This window comes from Mytilus edulis, chromosome 4, assembly GCF_963676685.1.
Source record: "Mytilus edulis chromosome 4, xbMytEdul2.2, whole genome shotgun sequence".
Lineage (NCBI taxonomy): Eukaryota > Metazoa > Mollusca > Bivalvia > Mytilida > Mytilidae > Mytilus > Mytilus edulis.
This window is the reverse complement of record NC_092347.1, coordinates 63,643,404-63,660,067: the sequence shown is the minus strand read 5'-3', so window position 1 is coordinate 63,660,067 and position 16,664 is coordinate 63,643,404. Positions and strand designations below refer to the sequence as shown.

At 31.7% G+C, this 16,664-nt stretch overlaps 1 protein-coding gene across 1 annotated transcript in view; it reads left to right on the top strand.

The window, feature by feature from the left end:
• The first annotated feature begins 3,331 nt into the window (after window positions 1-3,331).
• The window catches only part of LOC139520194 (protein mono-ADP-ribosyltransferase PARP15-like), a 53,707-nt gene continuing 40,374 nt past the window's right edge, over window positions 3,332-16,664 (top strand). The window contains exons 1-5 of the mRNA XM_071312667.1: window positions 3,332-3,816; window positions 4,952-5,142; window positions 7,752-7,973; window positions 8,670-8,894; window positions 9,857-9,887. Of these exons, the coding sequence (XP_071168768.1) occupies window positions 3,630-3,816; window positions 4,952-5,142; window positions 7,752-7,973; window positions 8,670-8,894; window positions 9,857-9,887 (856 nt within the window). The 5' untranslated portion in view covers window positions 3,332-3,629. The remainder of the gene's footprint in view (window positions 3,817-4,951; window positions 5,143-7,751; window positions 7,974-8,669; window positions 8,895-9,856; window positions 9,888-16,664) is intronic.

Here is a 16,664-nt window from a genome sequence, read left to right as displayed (position 1 = left end):
TAATATATACGTGTTTCTCGTTTCTCGTTTTGTTTATATAGATTAGACCGTTGGTTTTCCCGTTTGAATGGTTTTACACTAGTAATTTTGGGGCCCTTTATAGCTTGTTGTTCGGTGTGAGCCAAGGCTCCATGTTGAAGGCCGTACTTTAACCTATAATGGTTTACTTTTTAAATTGTTATTTGTATGGAGAGTTGTCTCATTGGCACTCACACCACATCTTCCTATATCTATTTGGATTTCAAATATTTTGGCCAAGAGCATCACTGAAGAGACATGTATTGTCAAAATGCGCATCTGGTGCAGGAAAATTTGTACCGTTAATGTTATAAAAGAAGTCAGAGTTTGATGTCAAAATAGGTAACAAAAGAAACTATGCCAAATGACAATGGAACATGAATTAACAAAGGACTACTAGCAGTTACTGACATGCCAGCTCTAGACCTCATTTAAACTGATTGAAAGATTATGCCTTCAGCAAATGAAAATCAAGTACAATCCCTCCAATTACAATTAGTACCAAGACTATGTCATATATATTGATTGATTGTTGGTTGCTTAACGTCCAGTGGCAAATATTTCGTCCATGATCATTACGAATGTTCTACATATAGTTGTATCTAATATCATATGCCAACAACTGGTTTTAGAATAAATGCTTACATATATAAATGAAGTGCAGTTCAGTTCAGTTCTGCCACTGTGGAAGGTCCATGAAGGACTGAAAGCAGTCAGGCTATATGGATCATCACCAGGCTGTTAATTATGTAAATGAATATGGTTTTCACATAACAAAAAGTCTATTTGGAGCTACTATGATTAGAGAATCTTATGTCAGTATACCAGTACTCTTCGATTGCCTTACTCTTTACTCGAAGTTCAGTTTTTCTTACTATACAAATCTTTGGTTTTATGATTGGCATGGTATATTCTGAGACATACATGTATATTATGTCTCTTGTATAGTGTATGATCAAATTATAAAGCAAGCAGTTATACCATGGTATCGGCAAATATCTACAATATATCAATACTCAAATTATGATTTATTTTCCCCTTTGTTTCATTTTTCATTATATTGCAATCATTGTATCATCACATTTGTGCCGGTGATATTTCCTTTAAAAAAAATATGTCAGTTTTGAAATCACACAGTAATATAAATCAATTTTTTCTTTGCAAAATCTCTTGTGATAGATATAAGTTGATGAAACAACTAACAAACGTGATTATATACATATCAAATAAAATTTTAATCATCAAAGTTAGTGTTTGTCTCACCTTGACGGATAGGTATGCTGTTTCTTTGGACAGCGTTAAGAATGTATTAGTTCTAGTAAAGTTTATTGTGAGCCACAAGTTGTAGGTCAATGATATTTGGTATGCATTTTTGTCCATCTAATGAGTTAAGCCTATTTCAACTGATTATTATAGTTCGTTCTTATTTTGTACTGTTATACCACTGTCCCATGTTAGGGTAGGGTTGGGATCCCGCTAACATGTTTAACTTCGCCACATTATTTATGTATGTGCCTGTCCCAAGTCAGGAGCCTGTAAATCAGTGGTTGTCGTTTGTTTATGTGTTATAAATAAGGCCGTTGGTTTTCTCGTTTGAATTGTTTTACATTGTCATATCGGGGCCTTTTACAGCTGACTATGCGGTATGGACTTTGCTCATTGTTGAAAGCCGTACGGTGACCTATAGCTGTTAATGTCTGTGTCATTTTGGTCTCTTGTGGACAGTTGTGTCATTGGCAATCATTATGTGCCTGTCCCAAGTCAGGAGCCTGTAATTCAGTGGTTGTCGTTTGTTTATGTGTTACATATTTGTTTTTTGTTCATTTTTTTATATTAATAAGGCCGTTAGTTTTCTCGTTTAAATTGTTTTACATTGTCTTATTGGGGCTTTTTATAGCTGACTATGCGGTATGGGCTTTGCTTATTGTTGAAGGCCGTACGGTGACCTATAGGTGTTAATGTCTGTGTCATGTTGGTCTCTTGTTGACAGTTGTCTCATTGGCAATCATACCACATCTTCTTTTTATATACAACATCTTCTTTTTTATATTCAGTAGTATAAGCATTTGCACATCTCATTTCCATAGAGGATATTTGACCATGCCCCCTCAGCCATGGTCTATGATGGCGCCTTTGAAACTTTTGCTTAGTTTACATGCATTAGTTTGTAATTAGATCAGTTTGAGATGAACTAAATTTTTGTACTAATGTTAAGTCTATGATATTTGGTATGTAAATGAAACCTCCTCTTCATGGTTCTTTGACTTTGCCACTTTTACATAGTTTACAAGTTAATTTTATTGTTTGTGTTTATAATAGGTTAAGGTCTTTGGTATGCAGTTGTATTAGCATTGGCACATCTCATTTAATACATCGAGATTGTTTAGCCATGTACCTCAGTCATGGTTTATATTGTCATATCAAATATCAAAGGCAATCAAATGGAAAACTTGTGATAGTAATTAAAGCATTAACATTCTGGTGCCAACGTACTAAATTGTTTTAAATACAATAGACAAGAAATAGAATTGTTGTTTACAATTCATTTCGGGGCGTTTTAAAGTTGACTATGCGGTAAAGGTTTTACTTATTGTTGCAGGCCGTAAAGAGACCTAAAGGTTTTAACTTCTGTTTCATTTGGTATCTTCTTGTTTTTATGATTTTTATGATAGTAGTTATCAAAGGTACCAGGATTATAATTTAGTACGCCAGACGCGCGTTTCGTCTACATAAGACTCATCAGTGACACTCATATCAAAATATTTATAAAGCCAAACAAGTAAACAGTTGAAGAGCATTGAGCCTGTCCAAATATAAGTAGCTGCGCCAGTAATTGTTGTTTGTCCTATCTTGATCTTTATTGATTTGGAGAATATATAAGGCGTTGCTGGCAGGTTTGTGATAGTTTCTTTAAAATGTATGATTCGGATGATTTGAATAGTTTAAGGACGATATAGAACTTGTCATATATTTATAAGAAACCTGTCTATTTTTGAAGATTAAGCGGGCTATTTTTGGCGTTGGTGGCTTTATCATGGACGGACACCTCACTTATTAAATTAAATGTTATTTGATGATCTTTTAATTATCAAATTCACAGTATAGAAACTACAATGTATTTTTATATGTTTTATACTGGTAAGTCGAAATTTGTTTTTAATTGATGTATTGATATGTTTTTTTTATACTTTATATTATATATATTTCCTTTTATAGACTTATCCAAAATAAGATATTTACTTAATAGAAAGAAGGAAACAGAAAGTCAATTTAAATTTATTTTAGAATTATGAAATAAGGAAGAAAAAAGCTTAAAGTTAGTAATTTATAAAAGATACAACCTTCCGTATAAATTATTTCCGCATTGTGTGTAAATTCAGAATATGATTCACACATTCGTGTGATTAAAACCCATGAACATTTATATGAATTAAAACTGTTTGCTAGAATAAAGGAGAACTTTTTACCACATATTCACATGCAAAAAGGAGAACCGTTATTTATACCCCTTATTTTCATGAAAATAGAACCTTGTACCACATATTTGTATGAAAATAGGAAAACTTGTACAACCTAGGATTTTATCTCATTTTGAATCTTCATAGATAAAGATGAACCGGATAAATTGTATCAGAATTGGAGGAGGTACACCCACAAGAGATTTATTCGCAGTTAATAATCCTGGTATTTGGGGGAATAACATGGATCCCATGGATATGCGAATAGCAAGGTTACTGGCGCAGCAGAATTCTCGGATGGGGTTTGAAGATGACTCTAGTGATTCTGACGACTCGGAAGGTAAACTCAATTGTACATTGTTGTATATATAATCTCTTCTTTCATTGTTTTTGCACAGTCTGACCGAGATTAAAAACGGTGACGGCATACAAAATCTGATGTAAAAATTAGGAGATGGGTTTAATTGCCGATGAGATGCGCAAAGTTCAAATAAAGTGAATGTTAGGAATTATAACCAATCGAACGGCCTGCAACATTGAAAAATAAATCCCATACTGTATAGTTACATAGATATAAAAAGATGTGGTTATGAGTGCCAATGAGGCAGCTCTCCAAGTAATAATTTGTAAAAAAAAAGTAAACCATTTTAGGTCAAAGTACATGCATAGAATATATTATATTCATTCTGTCAAATGTACGATTAATCAAAGTATTTCTGTCTTTTTTTCTATTTGTTTGTTTGTTGCAAAATGAACTAAAGAGTGTATTCATACGATCACGAGGCAGCAAGCCAACAAAACAATCAAGTAAAAGACATCAAGATGTGTTGACTGATTCATAAAATCCTGAACACAATGACAAGATGGTTCATAATCTCCAAATTTCAATTGTTCGTTTTCAAAATAATTTGTTTGCCTCATTTAACACTAGTGTGTTTCTTAGAGGTGAAAGGTCATGTAAATAAGACAAGCATATGTTAAAAAGTCAAATATCTTTGCCAAATTATTAACCACTCAGCCTGCAGCTACATATGAAAAGGTGTCATCCTCCACATCAACAAAACGTGCTTATGATACTGCTCCTTATGTTTTTGTGCATATGCATGTACTGATTGTGCACCATGGATGGATACACCATATCCTTTGTTTGTCGATTCATTTTACTGAAACGCCAATTAAAATGTCATTTTAAAACAAATGAAATAATTTTTGTAGTAATCGTAAATATGGTATTGCAAATGTTCTTCATATACATACAAATCAAGTATTGACAATGTTCCCATAGAGTGTAATACATATAGTACAAACATGTAAATATCTCTTATGCTTACGATTTAGCCAACGCAATGGGTGGAATTTATGCATTCAAAGAAAACTGTGTGTCTTGTATTAATTTATAAAAATATGATGTATTCATTCAAAGTGATCATTGTACATACAAGGACAATTTACATGTATTTCAAATTCTCACACAGGAAGTTTTCAAACAAATTTAGTACCTTCGCATATTGGAGGTGCAAAAGGAGGGATAAGGCCACAACGCAACTCTCAAACAACGAGATCAAGTCAAAAAGATTCCCCTACGAGACGAAGAAATTTCGATGTTTCTATTGACATTGGTAATATTTCTCTTAACGTCAAAAGTGGAAACCTGGCAGAGCAAGAGGTAACTCTATGGAATTTAAGACTGAATTCTTTTTTTTTTTATTACATGTTTTCTGTCTTATCTACTATATTTTTTTCATTTACTCCGTAGTGTTCTAAATCAACAGCGGATCTAAACCAACAGCTACTAGTATGTAAATATATCTGTAAACATGTATATATAAAATCAGGTCAATGTTGGATCTTTTTTGTTTGAGTCTATGAAAATAAGGAGATTGTATGATTGCCGATGGCGTGTAACTATCCACCAAAGTTCAAATGAAGTAAATGCAAGCAATTATTGGCAACTGTACGATTTACAACAAAGAAAAGTGCATACCATATAGTCGGCTATAAAAGGCCCCGACATGAGTAACTTTACGAAACAGTTCATTTGGAAAAAGTAACAACAGCGCAATTAATGAATAAAACATAAAAGAAAAACATGATCCAATGACAACCTCTTTTATACAGGCTCCTGGTTTGGGCAAGGTGCATAAAGAATTAGACGGGGTAACACATGTCTGAGGGGGGCTCAAATCCCCCTTCTTACCTAAGGCATAGGTGTTACAGCACAACATAAGAACAATCAATAAAAATCAGTAACTCATCAAATCGACATGTCCTTAAAAATTATCCGTTTCTAACATCAACCCTTTGAATCTAAAATTAGTAACAACTCTTGTCAACAAAAGATATTAATCTATACTTGTTACTGGAAATTGAGTGTTTTCCATCGGTTTTATGAACCTCTTCCTTATGTATTTGAACCATAAAGTCTACACATATGAAGGTTTTATCTGGTGTTGTTACGTTGGTGTCAAACAGAAACTCAAAAATCCACCATTGGAAGTCAAAATTAAACTTTGAAATAAATTGCATTTTGCCTATTATGCAAGAATTAATGTATAAGACAGTTAGTAATGCACCACAGAGATGAATAATCCGGAATCGTTCCCAGGACGTTAAGTCTTATCTTAATAAAAAAAAAGTACTATATGACCTCCACTGGCCAAAAAGAGACCCAATTGGTCTGCTTTTAAAAGATCTTCTTTAGAATCTCAAGAACTAATCTACCGATTATAACCGAAGTTGCTAGATATATACCTTGAACAGAAAAATACATGCATAAAATACAAATCAATTAAAAGAATGTCACAAAAAGTTAACCTCAATTGAAATAATCATTCATGTTTTTTGTTTCCCTGTATATTGATTTCGAACAATGAATAAAAAATGCATATTAAGTGCACATTATTATACAGGAAAAAAAGTAAAGATTGCGTGAAGATTTCCTAAACACAGCTCTATAATAATGGGGTCGTATACAAAGTTAACGATCGTTTTTGCAATGTTGTGTGAAAAAAGTAAAATATTTTTCTTAAATTTCCAAGAAAATATGATGTATATTTATACGGACTTATTACAGGGAAAATTGGTTTTTATTTCCTGTTTTGAAGTTTTATATACTATCTTATTCACATGATGATTTTATAATTATAATTTTTATTTAATTGTTTTCTAAGAAAAATGAAATTTATTGAACAGTAGTTTAATACATTGTATATTGAAGTATACTGACAAAAATACCCAACCACTAACGTTGAAATATCCAGTGAAATATCTACATAGAACAATGCATAACATATATATATACCTGAAGAACTAAATTGGTATTATTCACTGTCTACTTAAAATATTTTTACAGCTTTTGATTTCAACTTGGGATAGCCATTGCTAAAAAAGAGTTTTACTAGGGATTCGCTTGATGCTTTAAGATCCAATTTGAAAATATGCTGTCTGTAACTTCTGAAGATTGGGTGGTATTAAGTGCAACCCGAAATCCGTTGGGACAGTACCTCGCTATCTGTAGGTTAATGTTGCGCCTTGAAACAACTTATGTAGCCATTTACTAAGCAACATTTTTGCTTGTAGCTACCATACACCATATTTCTTTTGGCGGTCTAAATTTTCCGTCCGTCATCCGTTTTACTCACTCACATTAAATTTTTGTTTGCTCTTAATTTCGTTTACAAATGCATTCAAATTCGAATTGCAACTCTTTCAATTTTACTTATTCGTATCGGTCTTGTTTTTTTTTTTATTATTGTAAGTAAAGAACAAATAAAAATAAAATAATGTATACAAATGCAGCGTGAACTTTCATGCTTTCTAAGACTAATCTTTACATTATTCACTAATTGATATTATAGTTTAAGAGAATATGTACATGTATTTTTTTTCTTCTTTTTTTTCTAAAGATTTTAATGGCTTTAAACTATCTTTCAGTAACTGCAAATACCCTTAGAGCTGTGAATTGTGTTTTTATGTTAGTTGTTGTTTATGCTTCGTTCCGATCTTGTGAGTTAAGCAATATCTACCTTCCTTTAACGGGTTTTATCTTTATATTACACTGTTACACCATTGTACCAGGCTATGAGAGGGTTGAGCACTCACAAGCATGTTTGACCATGCAACATTCTTTATGTGCCTGCCCCAAGCTAGGAAGATGCAATTCTGGAAAGCCTTTTATAGCCGACGATACGGTAGTTGGCTTAAAGGCGATTAAACACATCCCTTGTTTTATATAGTTTTACATTCAGATAATTCACACTTATTTCTCTTTTTCAGGCTGATGTTATAATAAATAGTGTTGCTACTGACCTCGACTTAACAAAAGGTGTTGGGTCAAGTGCCATTTTTGCAGCTGGTGGTCAAGTTATTCAACAGGAATGTGATGATAGTTATTCAGACGGCATATCATATGGTGATGTAGCTGTAACTTCTGGAGGGCAGCTTAAATGCTCTAAAGTATACCATGTAGCACTACCTAGCTGGAATAACAACGAACATGTATGTATCAATGTAAACTAAGGCTGCAAATTAAATAAGGTGAAGTGTATGCAATTGAGGTGTAATTACAATATCCCAGAAAGAAACCATGATCTTGTCGATGCTTTTACGCCCAATTTATCGGCATATATTTTCTAGTTTGTGCGTCCGTTCGTCTGTTCGTTCGTTCGTTCGTTCGTCCGTCTGTCCCGCTCCAGGTTAAAGTTTTTGGTCGAGGTAGTTTTTTTATGAAGATGAAGTCCAATCAACTTGAAACTGAGTACACATGTTCCCCATGATATATTTCTTTTATTATTGCCAAATAAGAGATTTTACCCCATTTTTACGGTCCACCGAACATAGAAAGTGATAGTGCGGATTGGACATCCGTTTACTATGGACATACTCTTGTTTTTGTTTAAAATCTTACAGCTTTACTTATTTGCGGATTATATCACTCGGCAGTTTTGGGAAGGGTGAATGTACAACTTCCGAAGCAAGGTTGTCGGCTCTCCGGACATTCCCGAAGTCCTGCGTTTGAATGCCGAGCTTATGAGCTTCGGTCCTTGCTTGGAAGTTGGGTGAATGTAAAGTATCATATGCTTTGTAAGGTATCTGTAAAGCAAGCTCACATTGCCCAAAATGTCCTGTGACACAATTGCTGTGAAGAGCATTTTTAAGAAGTTAATGTGCATTAATCAATTATTTCATTATTAGGAAATACAAGATATCTTGAAAAAATGTTTCGTGCTTATGGGACAATCCGGCGCAGCTTTGAGAAGTATGGTAATACCGCCACTTGGGTATGGGTTTTTGAGATTTCCAGACGATGTTATAGCGCGAAATATGATATCGACCATTGTAGAATTTGGAAAGAATTCACAGATACATCATTCATCAGTGTCCATTGTATGTCACAGACGACAACATGCAATATATAAGGTGAGATAAAAAAAAAAAAGGAACAAAACTAAAGAAAAAATAAAACGAGGATTAATTCATATGAACAGAAAGTAGCTGTCTATTTATAATTGAGAGATAAATGATTTAACTTGCTTTTCTCATTGACCGTATGGTAATAAAGTATTTGACATATTAATCTAAATTTTTACCCACTCTCTAAAAAACAAGGCTAAATGCGGAAGATATGAAATACTTATGTGTTAAGTTTCTCCACAAACCAGGCAGTTTATAAATTTGTTTCATATCCAGATTACATTTTTATTTTACCAAAGTCGAATTTGATAAATGTAATGATTCCAACAAGCCTGAATTTGTAGTGTAATGAAGAACAATCATCATAATGGCAAACATTAAATAAGATTGTTTATTAAATACATGGCTTACATTTATAAATTGGATGGAGAGTTGTCCATTGACACTCATACCACATTTTCTTATATTTATTATATACATACATGGTCATACAATTTACTTAACCTTAAATAAGTTTTCAAAATAAATCATATATAATATATATATACAGGGAAATTATGTCATAATACAAAACAAATCAACAAGAAATTTAACATGCATGTTTCAGTAAAATCTTCATTGAATGTTTGAATATTTGATAACTTTTGATTGATTGAAAGTGTTAGTTATTATTTTCCATCTATGCAGGATAGTTACATGTAGGTCACTAAGTTGTGTTTATCATAAAAATAAGTAACCGCATGCCTGGTTTGTATGCTCCGATGATTTTTTAAATTTTTCACTAGATAGACGTTTTGTGTCTATTACATGTGTATATAAAAAACCAAACATCATCATGTACGTGAATTAATAATTCAAATACTCTTAACAAACCGTTTCAACAAAATTCCCAAGTTTCGGGATTAACTTTATAAGGAGAGTTTAAATGAATGTAATATGAGTGTAATTTTTTTTTAATTTTGTTTCAGGCACTAAAGACAGAGGTTAAAAGATTAACAGGTATAAAAACAATATATATTCATATTTTTTCTGGGATGCGTAGTTCCACTCTTTCTTTATGTAAAGGGAAGGATTTAAAAAAAAAATTATAAGTAGAAAAACAAATTTGAAACTCAAGAATAATGAAGAAAACTCAATCAAGAATAAATAACAGTCAATAGTACCTCACTAATGTTCAAAACATGCAAATTACTTTGATGTATATAAAAGCTAGAAAACAAAACTAACAGAAGCATATACACTCAAAATGAATCAAGAAATGGTGCGTGGAAAGGATAAACATCTCCTGTATGTACCATCTAAAATGATAATTCCCACTTAGTAAGCACTTGATGTTCTTATCAACAGTATGAACAGTCGCTTAAGAATATTCATTGTTATAACTGACACAAACCTAATTTCAGAGGAAAGTCTATAATCACAATATGATCTTTGGCTTCATTTGGTGGGAAGATGTTGATCGGTTCCAACACGAAAAACTCTTTCTGTTTATTTATATCTTTAATAGACGATATGGTAGCCTTATTTATCGTTTCTAAGAGTTTGTAAGTCAAATAGTCTCTATTGACACTAGAGGCAGTTCAACAGCAATTGTAGCGATTAAGTTGAAGTTATTTTAAAAAAAGAGTACGTTTTTCTTTTTTCTTAATAAGATAAAAAATTCATGTGTATATTGTGATTCAGAATTGGAAGTGGCTATTCAAATGCAGCTATTATTACTCATAAAAAATGTCTTTTTTATCACACATAGAAGCTATTTTAGATATGTTATACAATACATTTTGTATATTGGTGTAACTTGAGGACAGACGACAAATCACCTGGTCCGAGACCACCATTGTCGTCCCTTGATTTTCGATGAGTACTCTATTGCTTTTAGTACATGATAAGTTATATATTAAGGCATTTAAAAAGTATGTTTTTGCAATATTTTAATTTTTAAAGCCCCAAATGTTGATAGTTGAAATTTATCAATTTTAACGTCAAAATTTTACACGCAAAGATGAGTATAGAACTTAACTTAATGTCTATAATATACATCCTATTGTCATAAAACTTTGTAAGCAGTGTTATAATACATTAAGCTTTGTTCATACCAAGTTTTTTTAAGATTTGTCAACTCTTTCTACCCTATTAGGTGAAATCTGTAAATATAGAATTTGTACTCTGGTTACTTCCCTAAATGATTTGATGGTGTCAACTTGTCAAATAGCATGAAACTAAAGGATTTAAACTTTTATTTTATAGAATTTCTGCAAAAACGACCAATTTTGGCATTTTATGGTCAAAATAGGCATTTTATAACTTTTTCAATATTGATGCATAAATGGCATCCTGACTTTCTATCTGACAGTTTTTTATGTGTCAATATTTGTGTTTCTGTGCCTTTACCTGCTTCTTTTACTTATTTATGAACTCTGAATCTACAGAAAAGAAGTTTATCTTAGATAAAATGTGCAAAATGTGTTGTATAAATGACCCTTGTCTAACGCCTTGTTTGGATGAAGTCAATAGTGGGGAGCTTAGTATATAAAATTTGATGTCCATATTAGAGACCTCACTAAATTTGTATCAAATGCACTTTACAATGTCTATTGTACCTGTTCCATTTCACACAATATATTTCTTTTCTTCTGTAGGATAGCAAGTTGTTTAAATATAAGCCTGTTGAGAATAAATTGCATGCACGTTTTTCCCTAAAAAGGCAAAAATCTTTGTTTCAGCCCATACTGCTTGTGAGAAAAGTTAATTGCAAGAGTCTTTTTGTCCTCAGATTTGTTGTATCATGTCACATGAGTATAGAAATGATAAAAAAGACACAAATTTTTATTTCTTATAGCCTCAATATGCATTTTTTAATGTAAATATGTGGCACGGCCTTAATTGACCCTAAAAATTTTCCAGTCTTACTTGGCCTAAGACCCTTTTAAACTAATATGATATGTTATTTGTAACTTTTCTTTCCATTTAAAGTACTTTAAATACATATGTAAGGATTATTTATAACCAAAAAGCTTCACAAATTTAAAATTGCTGGAAAATATTACATCTTTATGCAAGGCTCCCCTTCATTGAAAAACCTAAATATTTAGGCGCAGGCTCATATAAATTTGACTTTTGAATAATTATGCCAAGTCTGATAAATCAAATGAGTACTCTATTGCTTTTAGTACATGATAAGTTATATATTAAGGCATTTAAAAAGTATGTTTTTGCAATATTTTAATTTTTAAAGCCCCAAATGTTGATAGTTGAAATTTATCAATTTTAACGTCAAAATTTTACACGCAAAGATGAGTATAGAACTTAACTTAATGTCTATAATATACATCCTATTGTCATAAAACTTTGTAAGCAGTGTTATGATACATTAAGCTTTGTTCATACCAAGTTTTTTTAAGATTTGTCAACTCTTTCTACCCTATTAGGTCCGAGACCACCATTGTCGTCCCTTGATTTTCGTTGTTCACAAATATAGTCCCTAGTGTTGACAGTGGGTTACTTGCCATTAATTTTTATACCCCTTCCAAATTTATTTCTCCATGTTCAATGCCTCAAATTGCAAGAAGGGGGATGAAATTACACTGTAAAAAAAATTGGGTCCAGAATTTTAAAGGAAAGTAGTGATTTGGTCCAGCTGAATAAGGTTGAAAATGAGCACTTCGGAAGCTGTCAAAAGATTTCAAGACGCCCTAAACATAAAATTGTCCATATTTTGAGTTAGAGGCGATGAAGTTTTCTATAAATTTGATATAATTTGTCCCAAAAGTGGTACAACACACTGTAAAAGTTTCTTTGAGAAAGCGCAGGTGGGATTTTTTTTATTTTCATTTATGTTCTAAAAGAAATGCACTACGAATTAATTGTGTTCTCGGACCTAAGAGGTGAAATCTGTAAATATAGAATTTGTACTCTGGTTACTTCCCTAAATGATTTGATGGTGTCAACTTGTCAAATAGCATGAAACTAAAGGATTTAAACTTTTATTTTATAGAATTTCTGCAAAAACGACCAATTTTGGCATTTTATGGTCAAAATAGGCATTTTATAACTTTTTCAATATTGATGCATAAATGGCATCCTGACTTTCTATCTGACAGTTTTTTATGTGTCAATATTTGTGTTTCTGTGCCTTTACCTGCTTCTTTTACTTATTTATGAACTCTGAATCTACAGAAAAGAAGTTTATCTTAGATAAAATGTGCAAAATGTGTTGTATAAATGACCCTTGTCTAACGCCTTGTTTGGATGAAGTCAATAGTGGGGAGCTTAGTATATAAAATTTGATGTCCATATTAGAGACCTCACTAAATTTGTATCAAATGCACTTTACAATGTCTATTGTACCTGTTCCATTTCACACAATATATTTCTTTTCTTCTGTAGGATAGCAAGTTGTTTAAATATAAGCCTGTTGAGAATAAATTGCATGCACGTTTTTCCCTAAAAAGGCAAAAATCTTTGTTTCAGCCCATACTGCTTGTGAGAAAAGTTAATTGCAAGAGTCTTTTTGTCCTCAGATTTGTTGTATCATGTCACATGAGTATAGAAATGATAAAAAAGACACAAATTTTTATTTCTTATAGCCTCAATATGCATTTTTTAATGTAAATATGTGGCACGGCCTTAATTGACCCTAAAAATTTTCCAGTCTTACTTGGCCTAAGACCCTTTTAAACTAATATGATATGTTATTTGTAACTTTTCTTTCCATTTAAAGTACTTTAAATACATATGTAAGGATTATTTATAACCAAAAAGCTTCACAAATTTAAAATTGCTGGAAAATATTACATCTTTATGCAAGGCTCCCCTTCATTGAAAAACCTAAATATTTAGGCGCAGGCTCATATAAATTTGACTTTTGAATAATTATGCCAAGTCTGATAAATCAAATGAGTACTCTATTGCTTTTAGTACATGATAAGTTATATATTAAGGCATTTAAAAAGTATGTTTTTGCAATATTTTAATTTTTAAAGCCCCAAATGTTGATAGTTGAAATTTATCAATTTTAACGTCAAAATTTTACACGCAAAGATGAGTATAGAACTTAACTTAATGTCTATAATATACATCCTATTGTCATAAAACTTTGTAAGCAGTGTTATAATACATTAAGCTTTGTTCATACCAAGTTTTTTTAAGATTTGTCAACTCTTTCTACCCTATTAGGTGAAATCTGTAAATATAGAATTTGTACTCTGGTTACTTCCCTAAATGATTTGATGGTGTCAACTTGTCAAATAGCATGAAACTAAAGGATTTAAACTTTTATTTTATAGAATTTCTGCAAAAACGACCAATTTTGGCATTTTATGGTCAAAATAGGCATTTTATAACTTTTTCAATATTGATGCATAAATGGCATCCTGACTTTCTATCTGACAGTTTTTTATGTGTCAATATTTGTGTTTCTGTGCCTTTACCTGCTTCTTTTACTTATTTATGAACTCTGAATCTACAGAAAAGAAGTTTATCTTAGATAAAATGTGCAAAATGTGTTGTATAAATGACCCTTGTCTAACGCCTTGTTTGGATGAAGTCAATAGTGGGGAGCTTAGTATATAAAATTTGATGTCCATATTAGAGACCTCACTAAATTTGTATCAAATGCACTTTACAATGTCTATTGTACCTGTTCCATTTCACACAATATATTTCTTTTCTTCTGTAGGATAGCAAGTTGTTTAAATATAAGCCTGTTGAGAATAAATTGCATGCACGTTTTTCCCTAAAAAGGCAAAAATCTTTGTTTCAGCCCATACTGCTTGTGAGAAAAGTTAATTGCAAGAGTCTTTTTGTCCTCAGATTTGTTGTATCATGTCACATGAGTATAGAAATGATAAAAAAGACACAAATTTTTATTTCTTATAGCCTCAATATGCATTTTTTAATGTAAATATGTGGCACGGCCTTAATTGACCCTAAAAATTTTCCAGTCTTACTTGGCCTAAGACCCTTTTAAACTAATATGATATGTTATTTGTAACTTTTCTTTCCATTTAAAGTACTTTAAATACATATGTAAGGATTATTTATAACCAAAAAGCTTCACAAATTTAAAATTGCTGGAAAATATTACATCTTTATGCAAGGCTCCCCTTCATTGAAAAACCTAAATATTTAGGCGCAGGCTCATATAAATTTGACTTTTGAATAATTATGCCAAGTCTGATAAATCAAATGAGTACTCTATTGCTTTTAGTACATGATAAGTTATATATTAAGGCATTTAAAAAGTATGTTTTTGCAATATTTTAATTTTTAAAGCCCCAAATGTTGATAGTTGAAATTTATCAATTTTAACGTCAAAATTTTACACGCAAAGATGAGTATAGAACTTAACTTAATGTCTATAATATACATCCTATTGTCATAAAACTTTGTAAGCAGTGTTATAATACATTAAGCTTTGTTCATACCAAGTTTTTTTAAGATTTGTCAACTCTTTCTACCCTATTAGGTCCGAGACCACCATTGTCGTCCCTTGATTTTCGTTGTTCACAAATATAGTCCCTAGTGTTGACAGTGGGTTACTTGCCATTAATTTTTATACCCCTTCCAAATTTATTTCTCCATGTTCAATGCCTCAAATTGCAAGAAGGGGGATGAAATTACACTGTAAAAAAAATTGGGTCCAGAATTTTAAAGGAAAGTAGTGATTTGGTCCAGCTGAATAAGGTTGAAAATGAGCACTTCGGAAGCTGTCAAAAGATTTCAAGACGCCCTAAACATAAAATTGTCCATATTTTGAGTTAGAGGCGATGAAGTTTTCTATAAATTTGATATAATTTGTCCCAAAAGTGGTACAACACACTGTAAAAGTTTCTTTGAGAAAGCGCAGGTGGGATTTTTTTTATTTTCATTTATGTTCTAAAAGAAATGCACTACGAATTAATTGTGTTCTCGGACCTAAGAGGTGAAATCTGTAAATATAGAATTTGTACTCTGGTTACTTCCCTAAATGATTTGATGGTGTCAACTTGTCAAATAGCATGAAACTAAAGGATTTAAACTTTTATTTTATAGAATTTCTGCAAAAACGACCAATTTTGGCATTTTATGGTCAAAATAGGCATTTTATAACTTTTTCAATATTGATGCATAAATGGCATCCTGACTTTCTATCTGACAGTTTTTTATGTGTCAATATTTGTGTTTCTGTGCCTTTACCTGCTTCTTTTACTTATTTATGAACTCTGAATCTACAGAAAAGAAGTTTATCTTAGATAAAATGTGCAAAATGTGTTGTATAAATGACCCTTGTCTAACGCCTTGTTTGGATGAAGTCAATAGTGGGGAGCTTAGTATATAAAATTTGATGTCCATATTAGAGACCTCACTAAATTTGTATCAAATGCACTTTACAATGTCTATTGTACCTGTTCCATTTCACACAATATATTTCTTTTCTTCTGTAGGATAGCAAGTTGTTTAAATATAAGCCTGTTGAGAATAAATTGCATGCACGTTTTTCCCTAAAAAGGCAAAAATCTTTGTTTCAGCCCATACTGCTTGTGAGAAAAGTTAATTGCAAGAGTCTTTTTGTCCTCAGATTTGTTGTATCATGTCACATGAGTATAGAAATGATAAAAAAGACACAAATTTTTATTTCTTATAGCCTCAATATGCATTTTTTAATGTAAATATGTGGCACGGCCTTAATTGACCCTAAAAATTTTCCAGTCTTACTTGGCCTAAGACCCTTTTAAACTAATATGATATGTTATTTGTAACTTTTCTTTCCATTTAAAGTACTTTAAATACATATGT